Source organism: Trichosurus vulpecula, chromosome 4, assembly GCF_011100635.1.
Source record: "Trichosurus vulpecula isolate mTriVul1 chromosome 4, mTriVul1.pri, whole genome shotgun sequence".
In the NCBI taxonomy this organism is placed as follows: domain Eukaryota; kingdom Metazoa; phylum Chordata; class Mammalia; order Diprotodontia; family Phalangeridae; genus Trichosurus; species Trichosurus vulpecula.
In genome coordinates, this window is record NC_050576.1 from 226,660,736 (window position 1) to 226,687,435 (window position 26,700).

Below are 26,700 nucleotides of genomic sequence, written 5' to 3' on the forward strand. Positions count from 1 at the left end.
GACTGATTGAATTACTCTCCCCCACAAAAAAAATCCCATAAACATATAGAAATGAATAGACAAAAGGAAAGTTAAATGGCACATATTTATAACAATTTATGGCTTATGATGAATACTTTATATGTTATTTTATTTGTTCAGTTTATGAAGGTATTGATAATTTTTGTTAATGTTTTTAAATAAGTTCATACTATTTTTTATGCATAGAGGAAATATTTGGAGGATGGGGTGATTCTTGTGAAATACTTCCCTAAAATTTCTTTTTCTCCAGGTAAGTTAATACTCTACGGTGTGTATGGAATGCTTTATTTGAGAAAGAAGAGTAACAAATGCTTTTTAATTTTTTGAACAGGTTCAGGAAGCCAAGATAACAGAAGTAAAAATCAATGATGCCAGAGAACATTACCGGCCAGTGGCAGCACGTGCCTCCTTGCTCTACTTCATCATGAATGACCTCAGTAAAATCCATCCTATGTATCAGTTTTCTCTCAAGGTAATTTCTCCTTACAGCTTTACTGTTCAACATCCTCTGAGTCATTATTATTTAAAACAACAACAACAACGGTTCTCCACTAGAGGACAGTGTACTAGGATTGTCCATTTTAGTGATTATCTGCTGCAAATCCTTAAAATGAACAGCAAGATAACAGCTATTTTGCTTTTAATTCTCTGATGAATCTCCTACCTTCTTGTTTGACTCAAGGTTGTGTGTGGACAGAATTTACAGTATTAAGTAGCTAGAAAATGATGTTGACTTACATGTTCATTTAATAAATGTTTTTGAGAGCCTACTAGGCTAAGCAAGGAAATATGCATAAAGGAGAAAAACTAGAAGAGAAAACAAGTACAAAAGAGGCACACATTTTTAACATACTGTCCTTGAAACAAAGAGATCTTATGGTCAGGAAATGTTTTTGATTATTCATCCCTATCAGTTTAACAAAAAAGGATGAATTCCTAAATATGCACATAGACTTATTTATAAATTGTAAGCATATACTATTATGATATTAATTATGCATTTATATATACATGCCACTAGGCATCACTTGGAAACCATTTGACTAAGTCTCCTCATTTCCCGTACCCAACAGAAAAGGCCAGTCTAAATCCTTCCAAGCCACATCAAGCTTTGCCCACTAGGGACAGCTTGAAATGTGGCCTTCCTCCTAGCAGCCACCTTCTCTGTACTTCTCCCCACCATGCTTGGGTCAAGAGCAGAAAATAACTTAGCCCTCAATCCTGCTCTCGAGCTCACATTCTAATGAGAGAGACAACATGAAAACAACTCAGTTACATACACAATATATTTAATGTAACACTGACTACCCTGAGTATCCCTCTGTCTGAAGGCTGGGTTTACTACATTTCACCCCACCCACAAGGTTCTCTGGCTCCCTTAAGAGGATTTGAAAGTGTCTAGGCTCTCTGCAAATGGTCCTAGCTTCCATCAATTGTTCCAGTTCCCCCAACTGTAGGGGAGATCCCCTGCACACCTTTCATTTAACCACTAACAGTCAAATTAGTTTTTATGAAAAAAATATATTTTCTTCAAAGGCATGTTAACAAATATATAAACAGCTTACTTCCCAATACATGGGACTTAATCCTTCTGCCCCCATGCCACCTTACCCTCTGGAGGGGAGAAGGGCATTAGGTTCATAACTTAGCTCAGTTTCTCTGAAGGACAATCCCTATCTCCAAGTCTACTCCCCCCACCCCACCCCCACATCCACATACTTCAGGCTCAAATCCCAGGCTTCTCCAGGCTTCTCTGCCAGGCTTCTCCAGGCTTCTCTGCCAGGCTGGCTGCATGTGTTATTCTCCCTGGAACCCTGGCTCCAAAGTCACCATGGCTCAAACCCCTGTCCAGTGTAGATCACCACCAGTACCTAAAAGAGAGGACAAATTAGGTAAAACAGAAACAAACAGCCTGACCCTGTTCCAGGCTCATTTCTTAAAGTCAGAATAGTACAAAGGCAAAGGTAGGAATCCCCGCTCCCAGTTCAGTTCATGGATCCTCAACTGTGGGTGAACTATGCGTGAACTCCATCCTTTGCGCACAACAAGAAAGAGCATGCAGAAAAGAGAGGGCTGTCCCAGTCTGGTCATTTTTAAAGATGCAGCCTATTCCAGCTATGCAGCTACTCAAAGGAAGCCACCCACATGGTAAGGGAACTCAAAGAAATAGGGTACCTATATATTAGGAGTTTGGGGCAAGCTCTAAGCTCTCACAGCCCTTGTTATATACAGAATAGAAAGAAGATAATCTCCAACAGCAGCTAGAAATAGAAGTCCTATCATTTTACCTGAAGGAGGGAGATCGTTCGAAAATAGGGGCAGCTACTGCAGAGATAGAAGTGATGCTATTCTTCAGGTAGCATCAACTTGGTCAGTGTAGTTGGATTGCAGAAGGAATAAAGAAGGGTAAAGTGTAAAAAGATTGCAAAGGAAGGAAGGAGTCAGGTTGTGAAGAAGGATGACATAATCAGATTTATGCTTTGGCAACTAAATGGAACATGGATTGGGGTTGGAAAAGATTTGAGGCAAGGAAACTAAAGGTTATTGCAATAGCTCCAGTAAAAGGGAGGGCTTGTACAAGGATGGTGTCTATCCAACTGGAGTCATACACAAGATGATCAGAGATAGGAATAACAAGGTTTAGCAACAGATTGGGGTGAGTGAGAGTGAGGAGTCAGAGGAAAAACACTGAGATTACAATTGGGTAACTAAGATGACTCTATAGTTAAGTTTGGGAGAGAGGTGGGTTTGTTGCAGAAGATAGTGGGTTATATTTTATACATGTTGAGTTTGAGGTGCTTATGGAACATCCAGCTTAGAATATCCAAAAAAAAAAAACTTGTTGAGGGCAGCAAGGTGGCACAGTGGATAGATCGCTAGCCCTGAAGTCAGGAGAACTGGAGTTTAAATCCAGCCTTAGACACTTTCTAGCTGTGTGACCCTGGGCAAGTCACTTAATGCCAATTGCCTCCAAAAAAAGAGAAAAGTTCTTTTAATTCATTTTTGAGGGCAGAAGGCAGGGCAATTGGGGTTAAGTGATTTGCCCAAGGTCACACAGCTAGTAAGTGTGTCAAGTGTGTGAGGCCAGATTTGAACTCAGGTCCTCCTGACTCCTGGACCAGTGTTCTCCTCACTGCTCCACCTAGCTGCCCCAAGAAAAGTTGTTGATGCAGGCTGGGAACTCAAGAGAAACTAGGACTGAACGTATGGATTTGGGAATTATCTACATAGAGATGGCAATTGAACCCAGAACAACTAATGGAGTCACTAAATAAGAGTTTTTAAAAAAAGACCTATGCTGGAGCCATAAGGAACATTTATTATTACTGTGCATGACGTGAATGAAGAGCCAGCAAAGAAGACTAAGAAGGAGTGGTCAGACAAATAGGAAAAAAACTAAGAGAACACTGTAAGAAAACCTAGAGAGTATATAAGACAATCAATCAATAAACATTTATTAAGTGCCTACTGTGTGCCAGGCACTGTGCTAAGCACTCAGGATACCAAAAAGAGGCAAAAGATAATCCCCTGCCATTAAGGAACCTACAACATAATGGGGGAGACAACATGCAAAGTGAGCTATATACAAATACATACAAGCAAGATAAATAGGAAATAATTTTAAAAGGGAAAGCACTGGAATTAAGAGGGCTTGACGAAGGTGGAATTTTAGTTGAAACTTAAAGGAAGCCTGAGAAGTCAGTAGTCAGAGCAGAGGAGGGAGGCATTCCAAGCATGGCAAACAGTCAGAAAGATCAAGAGATGGAGTGTCTTGTTCATGGAATATCCAGGAAGCCATTGTCATTGGATAGAAGATGGAAGAACATGTGTTGTGGAGCAAAATATAAGAAGACTGGAAAGGCAGGAAGGAGCTGGGTTATGAAGGGCTTTGAATGCCAAACAGAGAATATCATATTTTACCCTGCAGGTAATAGAAAGCTAATGGAGTTTATTGAGTGGGTAGGGTGAGCAAGGAGGGGATGGTGTGTGACTTAATTGGACCTGTACTTTAGGAAAATCACTTTAGTGGCTGACTGGAGGACAAATTGTATAGGTAAAGATTTAAGACAGGCAGACCTACCAATAGACAATTATAATAACCTAAGCCTGAGGTGATGAGGGCCTGTGCTAGAGTGCTAGCAGTGTCAAAGGAGAGAAAGGGGCATATGTATTAAATGCTACAGAAGCAAAATCAATAGACCCTTATAACTGATTCGATATAGGGTGGGGGTGAGGGTGAGAGATAGGAATCCTAAATTGTGAGCTGAAGAGATTAGGAGGCTGGTGTTGCCCTTTACAATAATAGTGAAGGTAGGAAACAGGGAGAATTTAGGGGGAAAATAATGAGTTCTGTTTTGGATATAGTGAGTTTAAGATATCTATTGGACATCCAGACATCAGATGTCTGAAAGACAGTTGGAGTTTTGAGATGGGAGGTCAACAGAGATTGGGGCAGGAAAGGTAGATTTGAGCATCATCAGCATAGAGATGGTCAATAAATCCATGAGAGCTGATGAGATCACCAAGTGAAGCAGTATAGAGGGAGAAGACCAAGAACAGAACCCTGATGAACACTTGTGGCTAGAGGGCATGATCTGGATGAAGATCCAGAAAAGGAGACAGAGAAAGAGTAGTTAGGTAAAAATAGAACAAGGAGAGAGTGTTGTCCTGAAAACCTAGAAAGAAATGAGTGTCAAGGAGGAATGAACAATGGTGTCAGATGCTACAGAAAGCTCAAGGAGAATTAAGATTAAGAAAAGGCCAATGAATTTGGCAACTAAGAGGCCATTAGTAACTTTGGAGAGAATAAGTTCAATGGAATGAAAAGCTCAGAAGCCAGCTTGTAAGGGGCTAAGAAGAGAGTGAGAGGAGAGAAAGTGTGGGCAGCTGTTATAGATAGCCTCTTTGAGGAGTTTAGCAGCAAAGGGCAGAAAAGATATAAGATGATAGTTAGCAGAGAGGGAAGGATCAAGAGAGTGTTTTTCCAGGATAGGGGAGACAGGTTTATAGGCAGTAGGAAATGACCCTGTAGAAAGGCAGAGATTAAAAATAAGTAGAAGAATGAGGATGACAGAGGGAACAATCTCTTAGAGAGGATAGGATGGAATAGGATCACTTGAATGAGTAGACATTAGCCTTTTTAAAGAGTAAGATCATTTCATTATGAAGAAGTGGCAGAAGGCACCTGAGTGATCTGCATTGAAAGAAAGAGAACAAGGAGAAGCTCATGGCAAGCAACCTTATTTTTTTCCTGTAAAATATGAGGTAAAGTTCTCAACTGAGAGAGTAGGGGGAGGGGGAGTAATAAGAGATTTGAGGATATATGAAAAGGTTTGGAAGAGGCACTGTGGCATATGGGATAGTAAGTTGATAAGGGAGGTGTCCAAGGATTGCCTAGTTGCAGTGAAAGCCAGTTGAGATTATGTAACATAAATTTCTAGTGGATCCAATCAGAGCAGTTTCCTGATTTTCTCCATCTGTGTTCAGCAGCATGTGCATAGGAATAAAGGTAACAAATGGTGGGAATGATCTAGCTGGACATAATTGGTCATATGACAAGAGGGCTAGGAATTCAGGAGAGGACAGTGTAGAGTTGAATTGGTTCACCAAGGGATCATGATAAGTAATAGAGAAGACAGTGGCTAATGCAGAGAAAATTGCCTGGGAGAGAATTGAGGGGTCAAGGGATTGGATATCGCAGTGCAACTGAAGGGAAAGGTTATGTAAGGAAAGGCAGAGGGAGAGGTAAAAAGCCAATACTATGGTCAGATAAGGAATTTCAGAATTCTTCAACATGAAGGTATTACATTTGTGGTTGATGGCAAGATTGAGGGGATGACCATCTTTGTATGTGACTGATGTGGAATGGAGGAGGAGCTCATGGGAGGTGAGTAGGTTCAGGAATTGAATGGTTAAGGTGTTTGAGGGAGAATCAGAATGTATGTTGAAGTCCCTTAATATGAGGGCAGGAGCTAAGGAGGAGAAAAACTGTAATCCAAGTATCAAACTCATTGAGAAAGGAAGAAGAGTAACCTCAGGGTCTTTGGACAACTACCAGGATTTTGATTGGGTGGTAGATATGATAGCATGAACCCCAAAGGAAAAGTGGTTACTGAGTGATGGAAGAAAGGAGAGAACCTGGAAGTGGCAGAGGGGAGAAGGAGTATTCCAATGCCACCGCCACCCTTGACTAATAAGCTGAAGAGAATGAGTCTAGCCAGTACTGGAAAGGGTGACCAGGGAGACTGTATCATCAGGAGAAAGCCAGGTTTTAGTAAGGTGATCAACAATGTGAAATACTGCTGAGAAGTGAAGAAATATGAGGACTGAGGAAAGGTCATTAGATTGGCAATTAAGAGATCATTAGTAACTTTGGAGAGAACAGTTTTAGTTTAATGATGAGGTCAGAAGTCATATTGCAAGCAAGAGGAGAGGAAATGTAGTCATTTTTTCAAGGAGTTCAGCTGAGAAAATGAGGAAACTGCTCTCACAACAAGTGAGAGCAAGTCTGGCCAGGAGAGTCTCTCAAATAGAAAACACTTTTTTTGTCATGGACCCTTTTAGAAATCTAGTCATGCATATGGAGTCCTCAGAATTATGTTTTCAAATACAGTGAATTACAAAGGAAACCTATTGATATACAGTTACCGAAGTACTTTTTAAAACCACTTCACAGACCCCAGGTTAAGACCCCCTGCTCTAGGAGGTAGTCTCCAGTGGAGTGGCCCCCAGAGATCTTAGCTTCAGGCTATTTAACATGGCATTTTATCAAATCTGCAGGTGGCATAGAGCTGAAGGGGATAGTCAATACTTTAGAAGATTGAATCCTAAATGGATCCAAAATGATTATGCAAAAACAGTGCTCCAAATCAAATAAAATGGGATTTAATAAGAATAAATGTGGAGTCCTATACTTGTGTTTAAAAAGAAACCCTCAAAAACACAAGTATAGACTATCTGGAATTAGATGACAGTTCGTGGGAAGGAGACGTTTAGTTTAGATTTAATGGACTACGAACTCAATGTGAGTTTACTGTCCTATGATACTGTTGTGTGATATGATTGCATAATACAGAAGCCAAAAAATTTGCTTCATGCAGGCTACATTATAAGAAAGCCATAGTCCAGAACTATGAAAGTTATAATCCTGCTCATAGAAAGGTTGTAATCCACACATAGGATACTGTGGAGAGTATCCAGAGGAGGGCATCAGAATTGTTAAGTTAAGGAACAGAAAACCACACAAGAAGCTGCTAGAATAAGTCATTTCCCTGTCACTTTCATTCTACATTGATCGGAGCTGTAGGTTTTTGCTTAAAAGTTATTTGCTTGCCTATAGTATATGATAATTTTTACCAAGCATATGTGTTGATTATCCTTCTATGTCTTCTGAAGAGGGTAGACTAAGAAAACCTCTTTTGGCACTAGTAAATTGTTTGTACTTTTTGTTTAATGTTTAATTGATGCCTTTTATTTTTACATCAATCTTTTCGGGACTACCTTCTCTCCCACCCAACGAACCTTCCCCTATAACAACAATAATAAAAAGAATAAAACCCAGTTGAGCAAAATCAATAATCACAAAGGCTATATACAATGTTTTTCATCCAGAGTCCCCCACCTCTCCAAGAGAACCAAGAAGTTTGTGCTCATTTTAAACGTTCAACCACATGATCACATTTTGAAGCAACCCCTCTGCCCCAACTCTGTCTCCTCTAGGCATTCAGCATTGTCTTCCAAAAGGCTGTTCAGAGGACTGATCCCAATGAAAACCTCCAACAGAGAATAGCCAGTTTGATTGATAATATTACCTTCTCTGTGTATCAGTACACCACCCGGGGGCTTTTTGAATGTGACAAGCTGACTTACATAACCCAACTCACCTTTCAGGTAAGCACAAGACTTAATTTTTGGGGTGTGTTTTTTAGTTTGGTAAAACTGCCCAGTGTCTTAAGGCTGTAGAGAAGTGGATGTTTTCACAGGTAAAAACAATTACTATATTAAGGACCCTAACTTTTGGGCATATACATACATACATACACACACACACACACACACACACACACACACACACACGGGTGTGTATATCTACATATAGAAGAAGCCTAACAACAAGATACCAGTGTAAAACAAAAACCGGAAAACACTAATTCTAAATGTATGTCAGTACTGGAAAGCATTCAATATTCTTTCCCTACCAGCCTCCATGCTTCAACAGGACACACAAACCAACTTAAGAGCTTGTGCTTTGGGGCCCACAGAAAGATTACTGCTACAGAGACTCTGCCAATATATACCACCCTTATCCCCATCCCCCCCCCATGTGTGCCCATTTGCAACAAGTAGAAGATTTTGATTCTCCTGTGCTACATGAAAAGTGAGTCAGAATTAGAGGTTGAATTAGGCTTCCTTCTGCCTAGGGTAGATTTTTGGCTAGGGAAACAAAAGGCTATAGACCCTCTATCCCAAATACCTATCCTTCACTCCCCTGAGCTGCAAAAAGTGTCAGACACTGATTTGTCCCACCCTGAGAAAGAACAAAGGGAAATGGGTTAAGCTGCCCCAATCCTAAAGGAAAAGGGATTGAAATCCAGATGATGCCATTCCTACTCCCTTCCTCAGTTACTTAGGGCAGGTACTGAGGTTGAACAAAAAAGTAAATTTCACAGTATGAGAGGAGGCTGAAGCAGCTTTGTAGTATAGCCATGGGGCTTATACATACCATCAAAGTAGGAGGAGTAAAAAAAGAAGGAATAGAAATATATATATATATATATTTTAAAAGCTAAAACCACTAAAAATTTAAAAAGAAAGAAAATTCAATCAAAAACCTAGAACACAATCAGGTAAATAAACAGAGAGGATATTAAAATTAGAAGGAAGGATAAATACTCAAACATTGAAAAGATTACAAACTTCTCTAAATAAATGACAAGATACAGGATGTTGAATCAATCCTTAATGAAACACAAAGCATGGAACAATAAGATATTCCAGAATGATTCCAAAGAGAGATTAAAAACATAAGAGAACAGGTTAGAAGAGAATAAATGACAGAGCTTATGGCTACATAGCAGAAATAATTAGCAGAGTAGAAAAACTTGAATCTACAGTGGCAAACCTCTCTAAAGAAGCTAAAGAGAGAACAACAGATTTGGAATACACTGAAGTCAAGCACAATCTGGAGGAATAAAAGCAAAAGGCAAAAATGCTAAAAGAACATAATCTCTATAAATGCAAAATTGTTGATCATGAAGACCGGATACAGAGAGAAAAATTAAGATCATAGATGTCCCAAAAGAATGTGACAAATGAAAAAATCTGAAAACCATAATGCAGTTAACAATACAAGAAACTCCCCAGAATTTCTGACTATAGATAACAAGCACCATTTGAAAGAATTAATCAATAAATCAAATCAATAAAAAAAAACCTCTCACTTGATCCCTTCATCATTACTATCATCCTAAATCTCTTCTGCCCTTTGGAGTTGTACACCTGAAAGTTTGGTAAAGGAGGCAAACAAGCTAGGTGATATGTAAATTCATATTGTTCAAGCTAGCGAACTTGTACGTACAAGGAGCCAGAGCGTAAGTTCTGACTATCTGAACAAAAGAATGAGAAGGCTTAAGTACACTTTAGAACAGATCCAACTCAGCATGTCTGTGTTACTCAAATTTATGATCTCAATGTATGTTTAACCATGATACGAGAAAAGGATTTTCTTAATTGAATAGGTCACAAATACAATAAGATAAGAGAGTTGAAAAGTGTTATTGAAATTATGATCGAAGACATCTGTATTTTCTTTACCATTAACATACCATAACATAGTATACGTCTATAAAATATTAAGATAAGAAAAAGTCCCATTATTTAAGATAGTGTTGCAAGTTAAGGGTCTCATCCTTAATGGCCATAGACAGAGGGAAGAATGCTCTTAGGTCAGCCCCATCTGAGCTTGTTGACATAGGAAGAGGTATTCTCTGATTTTAATATTAATATTGGGGAAATTGAGTCAGGAGAATCCTACCTCAGCTCATGCAAATAGTCATTCTCCCAGTCTTTCCCATGGCAATACCTTCTGCAGTTTGTGAATGTAAAACCCCATAGGATCACTGGCGCACAGAAGGGTGGTAAAACATGGTTGCAGAAAAAACGATTGGGAAGTCATTCAATCAATAACCATTTTTTTCAGAATGATAGTAGGGAAAGCAGGGTGTAGAACTGGACTGCACTATCTGAGACACAGGATAATTACTGCCAAGGGGAAATATTTTTGTCCTTACTACTTCTGTCATGAATCAGTACTTAGAACAGCAAAAACAAAAACAAACCCATGAATGGGTCAAGATCCACAAAAGCAATGAAATAGAAGAGGGAGCTCAAACTTAGTACTTCAGAAGTTTTAATTCCATGAGTAACACAAACAGATTTTTTTAAAGGAATAAATACATTGACCATGAATCAAAGAATAAAGATTCAAATAGAAAGGTAAGAGAATTAGTGATAAGAACAAGGTAAAGAAATTCTTAGCAGAAAGGCACAGAAAAATAAAAGCCTAACAAATAAAAGAGATTTGCAGAGAGAAAAAGAAGGGGGATTTTGAATTTATTGCCTAAGTGAGAGAGAAAGGAAGAAGGGAAGATAGGGAGAAGATTAGATAACTAAATTTTTAAAAATGAAAAAAAAATTAGTAAGTTGAGAAAAACTCCAAAACTAGGGATAGGGCTAATTAAAAAAGAAAGGAAGTGCTGATGATGGGGGAAAGTAACCTAATAAGATAACAGGGTTGAACCAAAGCAAAACCAATTAGAGAGACAAAGTGCTATTTTAAGAGAGGAAGGGGAACCCAAATAATAATAATAATCACAATGTTGAAACTGTCAGTACGGACAATAATTGCACAGGATGAGAAACTTTGAAGTTCGGTTCTGTATTCATGGAGGAAGTTCCCACACCATCAGCAACTGATAAAACATGAATATTCTAAGGATAATTCAACTAAATTTCAATCCCTCCAGGATATGTGATTTTGTTGGTGTAACTGTTTCTTCCTTTCACCTTCCAAAATACAATTCATCTATAGCTTAATTAGTAGACAGTCTCAAAGATTTACCAAGGCCAAAAAATTCATCACCCTCTTATCAACCTGGTAATGATCCTCTTCAAACTTGGCCTGATCTTGGGATTATAGAAACCTAGTCTATCATTTGGCTGATACTTCACACTGCATGGCACATATTTATGAATTAAAGAAATAAAGCAGAGACATCTCAAGGTGAAAGTAGAAAGGAAATTTTATTATGATCCCACAGGAAAGGGCAACTCAGGCACCTCTCAGTGTCAGAGCACACCAGACACAGAAAATTTGGGTGTTTATATAGGTTCCTAACTGCAATTCCCCCTCCCAACCTCCTTCCTCTCAGCTTGAAGACACAAGCTTTGAGGGCACAGTCTGGACGCAATAAATCTACCCAGTGACAATGGCAAAGAACAAATGGTATGGTTATTTTTGACAAGCAGGTGATGCACCATTCCTACATCTTAAGTGATAAATCTACCTCAGTGACAATGACAATGAACAAATGGTTTGGTTATCTGTGACAAGCAGAAGCCAGCTGTTGGTTACCTCATTATCACATCTATGGCAAACTAGCCTTTCCCACCACCCTTGCTTCTGCAACGGATGTCTCCCATCACCCTTACATCTATGACGGATATCCCGAGCACCCTTACGTTTTGTCTGCCATCATTCCTATATCTAACTGGTCTTGCATGTCTATGTTGCACCTGGCTTTCCAGCTTTTCATCCATTCTTCTTCTGAGCCGGGGGTCCCTTATCCTGGGGTCAATACACAGGAGGTGAGTATCCTGTGTCCTATCCTTATTCTCAGAGGATTTTATGGTTGCTGACTTATTCACCTCTAGCCTTCTTTCTTTCGGGCCTCTTGCCCTTAGGTAAATACACAGGATGTGAGCATCCTGTGTCCTATTTTTATTCTCGGGGGATCGTACAGTTACTAACTTGTCTTCCCACAGTCATTAACTTGTCTTACAGAAAAACTTAAGTAGAAAGCTGAAGTTTAGATTTCGTGAGAGGCTTTACTATCTTATTTATTTCTATTTATTCAATTTGTCCCTTTTTATGAGAGGTCTTCACTCGTTCCACTCAACACCTTGCCAGCTTGGTGGGAGATTTCAAGACCTCGCCTCTACTGGCACAGTCTTTTAGAATACAATGTCACCTCCATGTCATGATGAGGTTTCAAAGGAGGACTTTAGTGGAGAAACCTGACCTCACAGAAATAAATTCAAACAGATAGAGAAATTTCTCCCACACTCCCAAATGTTATCTGACTAAAGCAAAGTGTTTGACATATCCTACTAGTGTTTTGCTAATTCCTTCTTCACCGCCCCCCCTTCCTAAAATGTCTTTCCTCTCTTTTCTGGCAATTCTTGTCCATTACTTAGAGGATGAAGTGATCATAGATATGAGCTGGAAGAAACTTAAGAGTACATCTAGTTTAATCTTCATGTTTCACAGATGAAGAAACAGGCTCAAAGAGATTATGATTTCTTTAAGGTCATCCTTCCTTCAAGACCTAACTCAAAACTAAGTTCTACCAAAAAATTTCTCCAGATCAATCCACTCTCTTCTCTTTCCCCTCCCAAATTCTTGTAGTTCCTTTAATCTTCAATGCTTCAATTCCATTTTCCATGTATTTATATAGCTACTCTGTAAATAACAAAAGCCTTTCATATGTGTAATTCATCTCTGCATCAAACCATAAACTCTTTCATAGAATGGGAGCTCTTTGAGGATAGAGGCTGTTCTCACCTTTCTTTGTATCCCAGTATTTAGTATAGTGCCGTGCACATGGTTAAGTGCTTAATAGTATTTGTTGGCTTCAAGGACAAAAAACATATCTTCAAATTCTTTTCTATTTTCCACTGTAATTTTCAACATACCATAAGTATTTAATTAATGTGTCAGGCACTATGCTAAGTGCTAGGGATACAAATACAAATAAAAACAAAGATAGTCTCTGCCCTCAGGGAAATCACAATCCAATGGGGGGGAAATAACTCACAAAAGGAAGCTGAAAAACAGGGAGGGGGTGTGGAAGGGAGAGAAGGTATCTGATGCAAGGGCATGATGGAACTCTAAAAAGAAGTGTACCTAGTAGGAAATGAGGAGAAAACTCTTTAAATAGAGGCCCTTGAGCCCATGGTCCTGCCTTCCAGCCAAAGGGTCTAATCAGAGGGGCAGAAGATACTAATGATGTGTGGTGAATTCCTTTTTGCAGCATAATAAGTATTCCCAATGATGAGGGAAGAAAGGCAAGATGGAAAGATCTAAAGAAGTAAAAAAAGACAGTGTACATGATGCTACTCTTACTCCAGCCCTCCTTTAGAACAGAATTTGATAGAGTGGCTCAAGTGATGGGAGTAGGAAATATGTAAGAAATATAACCTTGAATATTAACAGGCGCCTAAGCATATAATATCTCTGTGGAGATATAGATACAGTATTAGATGTTACATGAATATACTGTCATTCAATTTTGTAGATTCTTTTAATGAACCAGGAAATCAGTACTGTTGAATTGGACTTCCTTCTTCGGTACCCAGCACAATCCAGTGTCCTTAGTCCTGTGGATTTCCTCTCCCACCAATCCTGGGGTGGCATCAAGGTTAGTATTATCCCATTTTAAAAGTGAAGATTGTCTCTAAATGCTTTACAGCTACTTGTGATTACAGCTTGAGAAGATAAGGAGCTTGAGAAGATAAAAGAGAAACCTGTATCCTTCTGCCTACTCACTACCTTCAAAGGCAAAACTTGTCACTGAATGCCTTTACTGCCATAAGATTTAGCTTTTTGTGACAGCTTGTGCTATAGTAGCTCTCAGTTTTTATTTGATACCTATCTGCAGCCTCAGAATGGAAGAATGGGTGGTGAAGTCCTCAGGGCCATTCTTCCAACTTGCTATCCTTTAGATAATGAATTTCCTTAAGGTAGTAACAATATCCTTCTTCTAAGATCCATCTGCCTGCCTTGCTTTGTTTCTAAGAGGGTATTACCCTACTTCTGCATGTGTCTCTGGCAAGGAATGATCTAGAACATCCAGAGATTTCTTCTTGCTTGCTGTGCTATGCTCATGCTAGTCATCTTACTTTTATGGTCTCTCTCACTGAAATTTTAGTGTGGAGAAGCCATGATATTAGCCTGCATCTGGATCCCAACTTATTGTTGGGCTCAGTGGAGAAGGGGGGAGAAAAACAGGATTTAGACCTGGTGAGCACCATCTAACTATTATTCTGTGATATCTGAATAGCACCTTTTTATCCTTCTGGATATTATCACCTACCATGACATCTGACTGTATTCCCCCCTCCCTGACTTTCTATATCCAATCAATAATAGGTAATATCAACAGCATTTATATACGCTTTATAAAATATTGTCTCATTTTTCCCTCACAAAAACTCTGGGTTTTTAAAGTATTTTACAGATAGTAATCATGACAGCGACAACATCTAAAATTTATATAGAACTTACTATGTTCCAGGCACTGTGCTAAGTGCTTTACTATCTCGTTTCATCCTAACAACAACCTGACAAAATAGGTACTATTGTCATATTTACTTTGCAGATGAAGAAACAGAGGTAGACAGAAGGTAAGCAACTTGCCCAGAGTCACACAGCCATTAAGTGTCTGAGGCCATTAGATAGGAACTTGTCTTCCTGACTCCAAGTACAACACTCTATCTGCTGCAATCACCCAGCTACCCTTTACCAAGTCCTATAAATTCTACTTCCATAACATCTCTCACCTCTGCCCTCTCTTTTCTATTCCTATGGCCTAGGAATACTACTAAACACTAGTTTAAAGCCCCTTGGAGTATTGCAGTAGCCTTCTAAACTGTTTTCCCCCTCTCTGATTTCCCTTTCCCATTCATAGTTCATACTGTGCCCAGATTAATCTTCCTTATGTACAAATCTGATTACATCACTCTATTGCTTAAAAATCCTCAATAACTCCCTACTTTCTACCAAATAAAGTCCCAGGTCCCTGGCTTGGCATATTTCAACCAACCTAGACTAATTGTCAATCCCCTATACACACTCCAGTGCTTGTTGCCTTGACTTGACTAGGCTTCACTAAAGTAGGCATAGCTTTGGTTAAACCTTAAGAAGAACTAGGAGTTCTAATTAAGCAAAATGAGAGATGGAATATTTAGTACATGGAACAGCAAGTAGGTTACGGTTTAGTTTACAACAAACAGGTAAAAATGTGCTTTCAGCTAGGATATATAGATATACTAGATTTATAGTCTGGATCCAGATTGTGAAAGGCTTTACATACAAATAAAGAAGATTATATTTTGTCCTAGGGGAAATGGGGAGTCACTGTAGTTTCTTGAGCAGGGTAGACATATGGTCAGACCTTGCGTTAGGAATATAAATTTGATAGCTGTATGGAGGATGCAAGGAGATCAATAATCAGCCTATTATAATTATCTAGGCAAAAGAGGATGAGGGCCTGAACTCAGTGGTTGGTGTATAAAGAAGGAAATAGATTCAAGAGATAATGAGAAAATGGAATTTTAAAAGCTTAGCAACACATCAGCTCTGGTGGAAATGCAAAGTGAAGAGACAAAGATGGTTCCTAGATTGTGACATGGGTGAATGGAATGAATGAATGAGAAGGTTTATGTACTCACTATAGAAAAAACAGTATGCTAAAGGAGAAAGTTACAAATAGGAAAACAAAATAGTCCTTACTCTCCAGAGCTCTCATTTTAAAAAAGGGAAAAAATATAAATATATAAATACACACACACACGGTTTAATGGGAAGAGGTCAGTGGTCTTTTGGTACAATGGCAAAACAGATGGTAATGAATGTTCTTTAATTGTATTTTCATTAACAAAACCATATATGTTTCTGAATGTTTGATATTAGCAGTGCCAAAGACCTTGACAGTAGAAACTTTCTTTTCTGGGTCTTTAGTAGTTGTGACTTCTCAAAAGATGGGGGCTACAGCACCTATAGAGCAATTTCCAGGGGAAAATTCCACAAGGTATGGATGGATCCAATCCCTGGATGATGGCCAGGATGTAAGCAAGGTTAGTGGAATGTTAGAGAAGCAGAGAGGGAGCACAGTGTGAAATGTCTCTCTGGAAAAACAACTGACCTGGAAAATCAATCCAGGAGAGATCATTTTAAAATTATTGAACTACCTGAAAGCCATGATAAAAAAAACCTACACATCATCTTTCAAGAAATTATCAAGGAAAATTGCTCTAATATTCTAGAACCAGAGGGTAAAATAGAAATTATAAGAATCCACCAATCACCTCCTGAAAGAGATCATAAAATGAAAATTTCCAGGAATATTATAACCAAATCCCAGAATTCCCAGATCAGGAAGAAAATATTGCAAGCAGCCAGAAAAAAAATGAAGCCACAGTCAGGATAACACAAGATTTAACAGCTTCTACGTAAAGGATCAGAGGGCTTGGAATACAATATTCCAGAGGGCAAAGAAGCTAAGATTACAACCAAGAATCACCCACCCAGCAAAACTGAGTATACTTCTTCAGGAGAAAAAAATAGACATTCAATGAGAGAGGACTTTCAAGCATTCTTGACGAAAATACTAGAGCTATATAGGAAATTTGACTTTCAAACACAAGACTCAAGAGAAGCATAAAAGGTAAACAGGAAAGAGGTTTAATAAGTTTAAACTGTTTACATTCCTACATGGGAAGATGATATTTGTAACTCAAGACTTTTCTCATTATCAAGGTAGACTGAGGTGGACTCTAGGATATGGTGTAATTTTCCATATTTGATAGTAACCCTGTGGATGGAAGGAGTATATATAGACAGAGGGCACAGATGTGAGTTGAATATGAAAGGATGATATCTAAAAAAATAAAATTAAAGGGTGAGAGCAGAATTTACTGGGAGAAAAGCAAAGGGACAGGTAGAATTGGGTAAATTATAGCTTTTACTGTGGAGGGAAAGAGGGGGAAGTGAAGGGGAGTGAGTGAACCTTACTGTCATCAGAATTGGCTCAAAGAGGGAATAACATACACATGCAATTCGGTATAGAAATCTATCTTACTCTACAGGAAAGAAGGAGAGAAAAGGGAGAAGAGAAGGGGAGGGCAGATTGGGGGAGAGGGTAGTCAAAAGCAAAACACTTTTGAGGAGGGACAGGGTGAAAGGAGAGAGAAAATATAATAAATGGGGGTGGAGGTATAGGATGGAGGGAAATACAGTTGGCAAAAGTAACTGTGAAAAAAATTTTGAAGCAAGTTCCTCTGATAAAGGCCTCATTTCTCAAACATATACAGAACTAAGTCAAATTTATAAAAATAGCCATTCCCCTATTGATAAATGATCAAAAGATACGATCAGTTTTCAGATGAAGTAATCAAAGCTATCTATAGCCATATGAAAAAATACCCTAACTCACTATTGATGGGAGAAATGCAAATTGAAACAAGTCTCAGGTACTACCTCATACCTATTAGATTGGCTAAAAGGGCAGAAAAGGTAATATGTTGGAGGCGATGTAGGAAAAATGAGACATTAATGCACTGTGGTAGAGTTGTGAACTGATTCAACTATTCTGTAGAGCAATTTGGAACTATGCCCAAAGGACTATAAAACCAGGCATATCCTTTGATTTAGCAATACCACCACTAGGTCTATATCTCAAAAGAAATAAAAACAAAAAGGAAAAGGACCTACATATACAAAAATATTTATAGCAACTTTTTTCTGGGGGCAGAAAATTAGAAATTGATGGATGATCATTAATTGAGGAATGGCTGAACAAGTTGTGGTATGTGCTTATGAGGGAATACTATTGTACTATAAGAAATGATGAGCAGGATCCTCTCAGAAAAACCTGGAAAGACTTGCACGGGCTCATGCAAGTGAAATGTACTGTGTACAAAGTAACAGCAATATTGTAAGATGATCAGCTGTGAATGACTTAACTATTCTCAGTAATACAACAATCCAACACAACTCTGAAGGACTTATGTGAAAAATGCTATCCATTTCCAGAGAAATAACTTATGGTGTGTGAATATAAATTGAAGCATATTTTTAACTTTATTTTTCTTGAAGTTTTTTTGTCTATTTTCTTTTACAACATGACTATTATGGATATATTTTACATGACTACACATGTACAACCTGTATCTAATTGCTTGCCTTCTCAATGGGGGGTGAGGGGAAGGAAGAAGGGAGAGAATTTGGAACTCAGAATTTTAAAAGGGAATGTTAAAAAACTGTTTTCCCATTTAACTGTGGGAAAATGAAATACTAAATAAAAAAGAGAATAATTAAATGGTCCCTAAACCATTATTGTTGCCCTCTATAAGGATTTATCAGAGCTCTATTAAATGCTGTGTGTGTGTGTATGTGTGTGTGTGTGTGTGTATGTAATGGGCATGTTGTATACTTCATTGGTAAATCTAATCTGTTATGCATCACTTTATTAGCCTTTGAGCAGCTCCAGTTACTATGGATACCAATTTTTCACAATTGTCTTTTGCACACAATCTGATAAAATTAGCTTATTTAGTTATGGTTTCCATTTAGCTTAGTAGGAGACTAAAATTCTCCCTCTTCCGCTTGGGTGATTAAATGTCATGTTCAGAATAGAGCTCCAATAAAATCTGTTTCTTAAGCTATCATTTATGTAGCACTTTAAGGTTTGCAAAGCACTTGTACACATTACCTCATTTGGATCCTCACAACAACCCTGTAAGATAGATGCACTTTTTAATCCCCATTTTACAGATGAGGGAGAGGTTAAGTGACTTGCCTAAATTCCCACAAATAGAAACTGACTAAGGCAGAATTCAAACTCAGGTCTTTCTGACTCCAAGAATAGCATTCTATCTATTGCAACACATAGCTGCCTCAGACTGAGGTGGACTCTAGGATACAGTGTAACTTTCCATATTTGATAGTAACCTTGTGGATGGAAGGCATATTCATGGCACTGAGAGATTAACTGAATCAACGGCTGAGGAAGACTAAGAAAAGATCTGAATTCAGGAAGATGACAATGATTTGCCATGTGCATCACAATTGTTGTAGCAATCTCAACTTTCCACAAAAAAATAAACTGTCAGAGCTAAAAGGGACCATCAAGGAAATCTACTTTGGTCCTCTCATTTTGTGAAACAGCCTCACAGAGGTTGTGACTTATGTAAGATCACATAAATACTACACAATTAATATACAGTTACCACATGGCACAGTTAGGACCTGGATGTAGGTGTCTTGACTCTACACTCCCTTTCTCTCTCTCTCTCTCTCTCTCTCTCTCTTCCCTTCTCTCTCTGCACACACACACACACACACACACACACACTACCCTACTATGTCATGCACGTGTCTTGCACATTTGATACTCAAGGTTCTTCCTACTAGTTGCCTGTTTAGTACAACTTGGTATTTTGGGGATGGAACTGGAAAGTTTCCTTCACCTCCCCACATCCCGACTCAAAACCACATATTACATGAATTAAGAGGAATTGTCTTCTGAGTCAGAGTTAGTGAATTCCAATTTGTCTACTTTTATCTTTTGATGTCTTATTTTTCCTCAAAATGATACATCTCTCATCTCTGTGCCTTTATACTAGCTATCGCTCATTTCCTCCTCACATCCTTGGAATTCCTAGGTTCTTTCAAAAATTTAGCTCAAGAATATCTTCCTCCATGCAGCCTTTCTCCATCCTGTCTTACCCCGGGTGCTTTTACTTTCCCTCTTGTCCCCCCAAAATATTAGCTTGTGTAGTATATAGTCTGCATATGTGCATGTTCTCTACCCCTATAAGATGTCGGTCAATAAACATTTATTAAGCACCTACTGTATATGTGCCAAACACTGTGTTACAAAAAGAGGCATAAGACAGTGCCTGCCCTCAAGGAGCTCACAATCTAATGAGGAAGACAACAAGCAAACAAGTATGTACAAACAAGCTATATACAGGATAAATAGGAGATGGTTTTAAAAAGGAAAACATTGGAATTAAAAGGGTTTGGGAAAAGCTTCCTCAGAAAGTTGCAATTTTCATGGTAGTTATACGAAGACAGAGAAACCAGAAGGTGGAGTTAAAGAGGAGAGCATTCCAGGCATGGGGGACATCCAGAGAAAAATAACTGGAGCCAAGAGATGTAATATCCTGTTCAAGGAACAACCACGAGGTCATTGCTATTAGATCAAGAAGAGGGAGTAGATATAAGAAGACAAGAAAGGTAAGAGAGAGTTAGGCTACAAAGTGTTTTGAATGCCAAACAGAGGATATAATATTTTATTCTGGAGGTAATAGGGAAACAATGGAGTTTCTTGAGCTTCAGGTACTGGGGTGACATGGTCACCCTACACTTTTGTAAATCTCTTTAGTGAATGAATGGAAGATGGATTGAAATGGAGAAAGACTTGAGGTAGAGAGTGTGAGGTGATGAGGGTTTGTACCAGAGTGGTGGCAATGTCAGAAGAGAGAGGGGGCCTATTCCAGAGATGTTATAAAGGTGAAATTGACAGGCCTTGGCAACAGATTGGATGTGGGAAGTGAAAGATAGAGAGGAATCCTGAATGACTCCTAGGTTGCAAGCCTGAGGGATTGTGAGGATGCTGTTGTCTTCTATGGGAAGGGGATGGCTTTGGTGGGGGGGAGGACGAGGAATGATTTCAGTTTTAGACATCGTGAATTTAAGATATCTCCTGGGCATCCAGTTCGAGATGTCTGAAAGGCATTTGGAGATATGAGATTGGAGGTTAGTAGAGAGATTGGGGCAGGAAAGATAGATTTAAGAATCATCAGCATGGAGATGGTCATTAAATCCATGGGGGCTGATGAGATCATCAAGTGAAGTATTATAGCGTGAGAAGAGAAAAGGATTCTGGACAGAACTTTCAGGGACACCTATGTTAGAGGGCATGATCTGGAGGAGGATCCAGCAGAGGAGACTGAGAAGTAATGGTTAGGAGGAGAACCTGGAAAGACTGGTGTCCCATGTGGCAGGTGAAAGATTGAGGAAACAAAGGTTCAAACTTCTGAACATATTGATTTGTTAGGCAATGCATGCCAGTCACCCAACAAATCTGACCCCGAATACAGGGAGAGACAAACTTTTAAACATCAAAAACAATCACATAAAACCTGTTAATTAAAAGGAAACAGTTAGCCAAGATACATTCTAATTGGAGGAAGGATTAAGGACCCTCCAAGTTGGGAAGGGGAGAGTGAAAAGGTGCAAATGGCCTTAATTTTTTCTGTAAAGTATGAGGCAGGGTTTTCACCTGAATGAGTAAAGGGAAGGAGGGCCATGGGAGGTTTCAGGAGGGATAAAAAGGTTTAGAAGAGCCATTGTGAAGAGTGGCACAGTGAAGTGATGAGTGGTGTAGCAGGATTGCCTAGCAGCAGTGAGAGACCCCAAATGAGGCTGCACAACATAAATTTGTAGTGGACTCAATCAGAATGATTGTATGCTCTTCTTTGCCTTTGTTTAGCAGCAGGTTGATAGGGGAAAAGGTAGTAAAGGTGGGAGTGATCCAAGACTGTAGCTTGGCAGGGTGCAACATAATGCAAATTCCTTAAGGTCAGGGATGGTTTCATTTTAGTCATTGTATTCCCAGCACCTAGCATAGTGCCTGACACTAAATAAATGCTTATTCATTGATTGATTGCCCACATAAAGAGGATGGATCATCAGGCCCCATTACTAAGATATAAATTAAGATATAAAAAACAAGTTAAAATAGTTGCTTTTAGTCATCAGAGTAGTATGTGTTTGTATGTACTATTTATAGCCATAATGATATTTCTCTTTGAGGACTAGCCACTTTGAATGAAAAATTGGAGAAGCAAGATAGGAACAGAATTAATCCTGAACTAATTGTGAAGATAATCTGGGATCTAGTCCTAGATGTTTTGTACCCAAATTATCTACCATAGCTAGTCTTGTAAATCAGAATTTTTCAACATTGGCTGTAGTGTTTGTTCAGCAAATTGTACCCAAATAAATATAAATTCTCTCTCTCTATCTCTCTCTCTCTCTCTCTCTCTCTCACACACACACACACACACACACACACACATACACACACACACGCACACACTCGCGCGCGCACACACACACACAAAGAGAGAGAGAAGAATATTAAATTATTACTTTGGGAAATTTCTTGTTCAACCAAAACATAATCTGTAAAATAATTTCTTTGTATGGGGAATTTTAACTTTGTTACCAAACTTTAAGCAGCACTTACACATCAAGAGTGCATACAAAAGAGAAGAAAAGGAGATTATACTTTTCTGGAATGTTTGGATTCCTGGTCCTAGGGCCTAAAAGCTCCAAGTCTATAGGTGGCCAAAATGCTAAAGAGAGAGAGGGACCTGGAAGCCTCCAACTCTTAACAGCTGTCCCCAACCAAAAGAAATTCCCTTGCCCCATTTTATAATTTTAATCTCACTAATTTTCAGTTTGAGAGGAGTCAAAGACATGTGGTCCATATCCTATTATATCAGGGTGAAGATGGGGACAAATCAAAATTAGGAAGATAGAGAATTTGCGTTTTGTTCTCTGAGTAATGGGAAGCTATCAGAGATTTTTGAGCTGGGGAGTAACAATAAAATCAATGCCACAGAAAGATTAATCTGGTAGAATGATGCAAGATGCATTAGGAAAGAGAAAATTGGAGTCAGAGAAAGCACTTAGGAAATGAATGTAGTACTCTAGGGACTAGACTATAGTGTTGACATTAGGAATGGAGAGAAAAGGACCAATGTGAGAGACATTGTGAAGGACAAATTCAATAAATCAACAAGTATTTATTAAATGCCTACCATGTGTTAGGCATTGTTGTAGGCACTAGGGATACAAGTAAAATTTGTTGGGGGCGGGGTTTAATTCAATTTTATTTTATAATCATTTCTATATTTTTCCCTTCCTCTATTTCTTAACCAGTACTAAAATGCTTTGATTATTACTGCTTTGTAACACCGTTTGAGATATGGTACTGGTAGTCCCCTTTCCCACTTTTTAAATTAATTTCTTTAATATTCTTGACCTTTTATTCTTCCAAATGAATTTTAATTGTATTTTTCCTCAGTCTATGAAGTAACCTGGGTATTTTGATGGGTATAACACTGAATAAGTAAATTAATTTAGATGGTATTGTTGTTTTTATTATATCTAAATTAATTTGTTTATTATGAGCAATAATATCGATCTAATTATTTTTATCTGTGTTGTCTAAAAAAGTGTTTCATAGTTGTGTCCTAATGTATGTCTTGTCAGGTAGACTCCCAAGTATATAGTATGCATAGTTTGGGGGATTTTTTAATGGAATTTCTCCATCTCTTCCTGTTGGATTTTGTTGGCAATGTGGGAAAAATGTGGATAGTTTGTGTGGGTTTATTTTATATCCTGCAATTTTGCTGTAATCATTTCAAATACTTTTTCATTTGATTCTCTAAGGTGCTTTAAGCAAACCATCATAGCACCTACAAAAAGTAATAGTTTTGTTTCCTGTTTGCCTATTACTTTGCTTACTACTTTCTTCCTCTTACCTCATTGCTATCACTAGCTTTTCTAGTACAATATCTAATGATAATGGTGATAAAAAACATCCTTGCTTCATCCTTAAGCTTATTGGAAAGGCTTCTAGCTTATCCCCATTACAGATAATGCTTGTTCTTGGTTTTAGATAAGTACTACTTATCATTTTAAGTAAAGGTCCATTTAGTCCTGTGTTTTTTGAGTATGATTTTTTCTAAACTGAAATAGGGTGTTGTATTTTGACAAAAACTTTTTCTTCATCAATTGAACTAATTGCATGATTTTTGTTGTTCTTCTTAATATGGGCTAATCATGTTTATAGTGTTCCTAATACTGACCAGCCCTGCATTTCTGGAATAAATCCAGTCAGGCATATGATCTTTGTGATATAGTACTACAGTCTCCTTCCTAATATATTATTTAAAATTTTTGCATTAATATTCATTAGAGAAATTGTTCTATAGGGCTTCCCCCCTCCCATTTTGACTCTCCATGGTTTAGGTTTCAAGACCATATTTGTGTCATAGAGGGAATTTGGTAGGATCCCTACTTTTCAAAATTTATGTTATCATTAGTTACCTTTTAAAAGTTTGGTAGAATTCACTTGTAAATCCATCTGGTTCTGGAGCTTTTTCTCTGGGAGATCATTTATAGCTTATAAAATTTATTTTCTATGATAAGGTTATTTAAGTGTTCTGTTTCCTATTCAGGACAATTTATATTTTTGTAAATATTCATACATTTCATTTGAATTATCAAGGTCTTTTGCTATGTGGTTGAAAATAAAATAGCTCCTAATGATTGCATTCTCTTCTTTGGTTATGAATTCATCCTTTTCATTGTTGATACTGGTAATTGGTCTTCTTTCTTTTTTAAAAAAATTAAATTAGCTAATTGCTTTTCTATTTTATTGGGTTTTTTTTTCAAAAGCAACTTTTTTACTAATTAGCTTTATGATTATAAGTTTTATTAGTTTAATTGTTCAATTTTTTAACTTTCAATTTTGCTAACATCTCATTTGATTTTCAGGATTTCTATTTTGGTGTTTAATTAAAGGTACCCTAATGCATAGTCAGGTTTTGTGAAGGTGCCATGTGTAGCTGAGAAATAAATAATCCTTTCTATTTCCATTCAGTATTCTCCAGAGGACTATCATATCTAACTTTTCTAAAATTCTATTCATTTTATTTTCCAAAATTCTATTCTTACATCCTTTTTCTTTTGTTCTTGTTGTTAGATTTATCTAGGTCTGGAATGGGTAAATTGAGGTTCCCCCATCATTGTAGTTTTACTATTTCCTTTTTTTAATAATTTAACTTTTCCTTTAAAAATTTAGATGCTATGCCATGGGTGCCTATATCTTTAGCATTGATATTAGTTCATTGTCTATGGTACCTTTTGGGTAGTTAGGTGGAGCAGTGGTTACAGTACTAGGCCTATATTCAGAAACATTCATCTTCCTGAGTTCAAATCTGACCTCAGACACTTACTAGCTATGTGACCATGGGCAAGTCATTTAACCTTGTTTGCTTTAGTTTCCTCATCTGTCAAATGAACTGTAGAAGGAAATGGCAAGCTACCCCAGTATCTTTGCCAAGAAAACCCCAAAGAGGGTCACAAAGAGTTGGACATAACTGAAACAATTGAACAACAACAGCAGCAGCAGCAACAACAAGATGGTATCTTTTAGCAAAATGTAGTTTGCCTGTTTCTATTTTAATTAGGTCTGTATTTTGCATTTTCTTTATCTGAAATCATTCCTACCCATGCCTTTTTTTTAATTTCAGCTGAATGATAATAGATTCTACTCCAGCCTTTTATTTTATTTCTGTGTGTAGCTTTCTGTTTCAAGTGTGTTTCTCGTAAACAACATTGTTTTATTCTGGTCTCTATTCTCCTACCCTCCTCTGTTTTATGTGTGAGTTTGTCCATTCACATGCGCAGTTATGATTTTAACTATGTATTTATTTCTATCCTATCTCTTATACTATTCCTTCGATTTTTCCCCTGCCCCCTCTTCAAGAGTCCATTTTGCTTCTGACTAATCCCTCCATTCTTATTTCCTTCTTTTTTTAACACCTTTCCCTTCTATTTCCCTATTAAGATATATTTCTGAATCTAGCTGTGTGTATGTGCATTTTCCCTTTCTTGAACCAGTTCAAATGAGAGCAAGATTCAAGTGTTGTCCAATCCCTCCTCTTCTTGTTCTGTAAATTCCTCTTTGCACACCCCATTTATGTGATAAATGTCCCCATTCTTTTTCTTCCAACCCCCCTCTCCCAGTGCATTCCTCTTTGCTGCTCCTCAATTCTTATTTTGAGATAATCCAAATAGAATAGAATAACTAGGATCTCACCCAGGTCCTCTGTCTAATTAGACTCACCCTAAAACTGCTGTTGATGATTAAGTTTGAAGGGTTACATGTATCATCTCCCCATACAAGAATGTAAATAGTTTAACCTGGTTTAGTCTTTTATGATTTCTCACTTACGTTTACCTTTACATGCTTGTCTTGAGTCCTGTGTTTGAATGTCCAATTTTCTATTTAGCTCTGATCTTTTCATCAGAAATGCTTAGAAGTCCTCTATTGCATTAAAGATCTTTTTTTTCCTGTAGTATTATACTCAGTATTGTTGATACGTTATTGTTGGTTGTAAGCCTACATCCTTTGCCTTCTGGAATCTCATATTCCAGGCTATCTGCTTCTTTACTTTGTAGCTGTTTAATCTTGCAAGATCATGATCTTGGCTCCTTGGCACTTGAATTCTTTCTTCCGGGCTGCTTATAACATTTTTTCCTTGGTCTGGGAACTCTGGATTTTGACTATAATATTACTGGGAGTTTTCAGTTTGGGATTTCTTTCAAAAGGTAACTGATGGATTCTTTCAATATTTATTTTGCCCTCTGTTTCTAAGATATTCGAACAGTTTTATGATTTTTTGAAATATGATATCCAAGCTTTTTTCATGGCTTTTAGATAGCCCAGTGATTCTTAAATTATCACACCTTAATCTGTTTTCCAAGCCAATTGTTTTTTCTATGAGATAGAAAACACATTTCCTACGTATGTT

General features: G+C 37.9%; 1 protein-coding gene across 1 annotated transcript in view; it reads left to right on the forward strand.

Moving 5' to 3' along the window:
* DNAH9 (dynein axonemal heavy chain 9) overlaps nucleotides 1-26,700 on the forward strand; it is a 529,624-nt gene that overhangs the window by 430,581 nt on the left and 72,343 nt on the right. Inside the window, exons 58-60 of the mRNA XM_036755666.1 lie at nucleotides 353-493; nucleotides 7,741-7,911; nucleotides 13,596-13,718. Of these exons, the coding sequence (XP_036611561.1) occupies nucleotides 353-493; nucleotides 7,741-7,911; nucleotides 13,596-13,718 (435 nt within the window). The remainder of the gene's footprint in view (nucleotides 1-352; nucleotides 494-7,740; nucleotides 7,912-13,595; nucleotides 13,719-26,700) is intronic.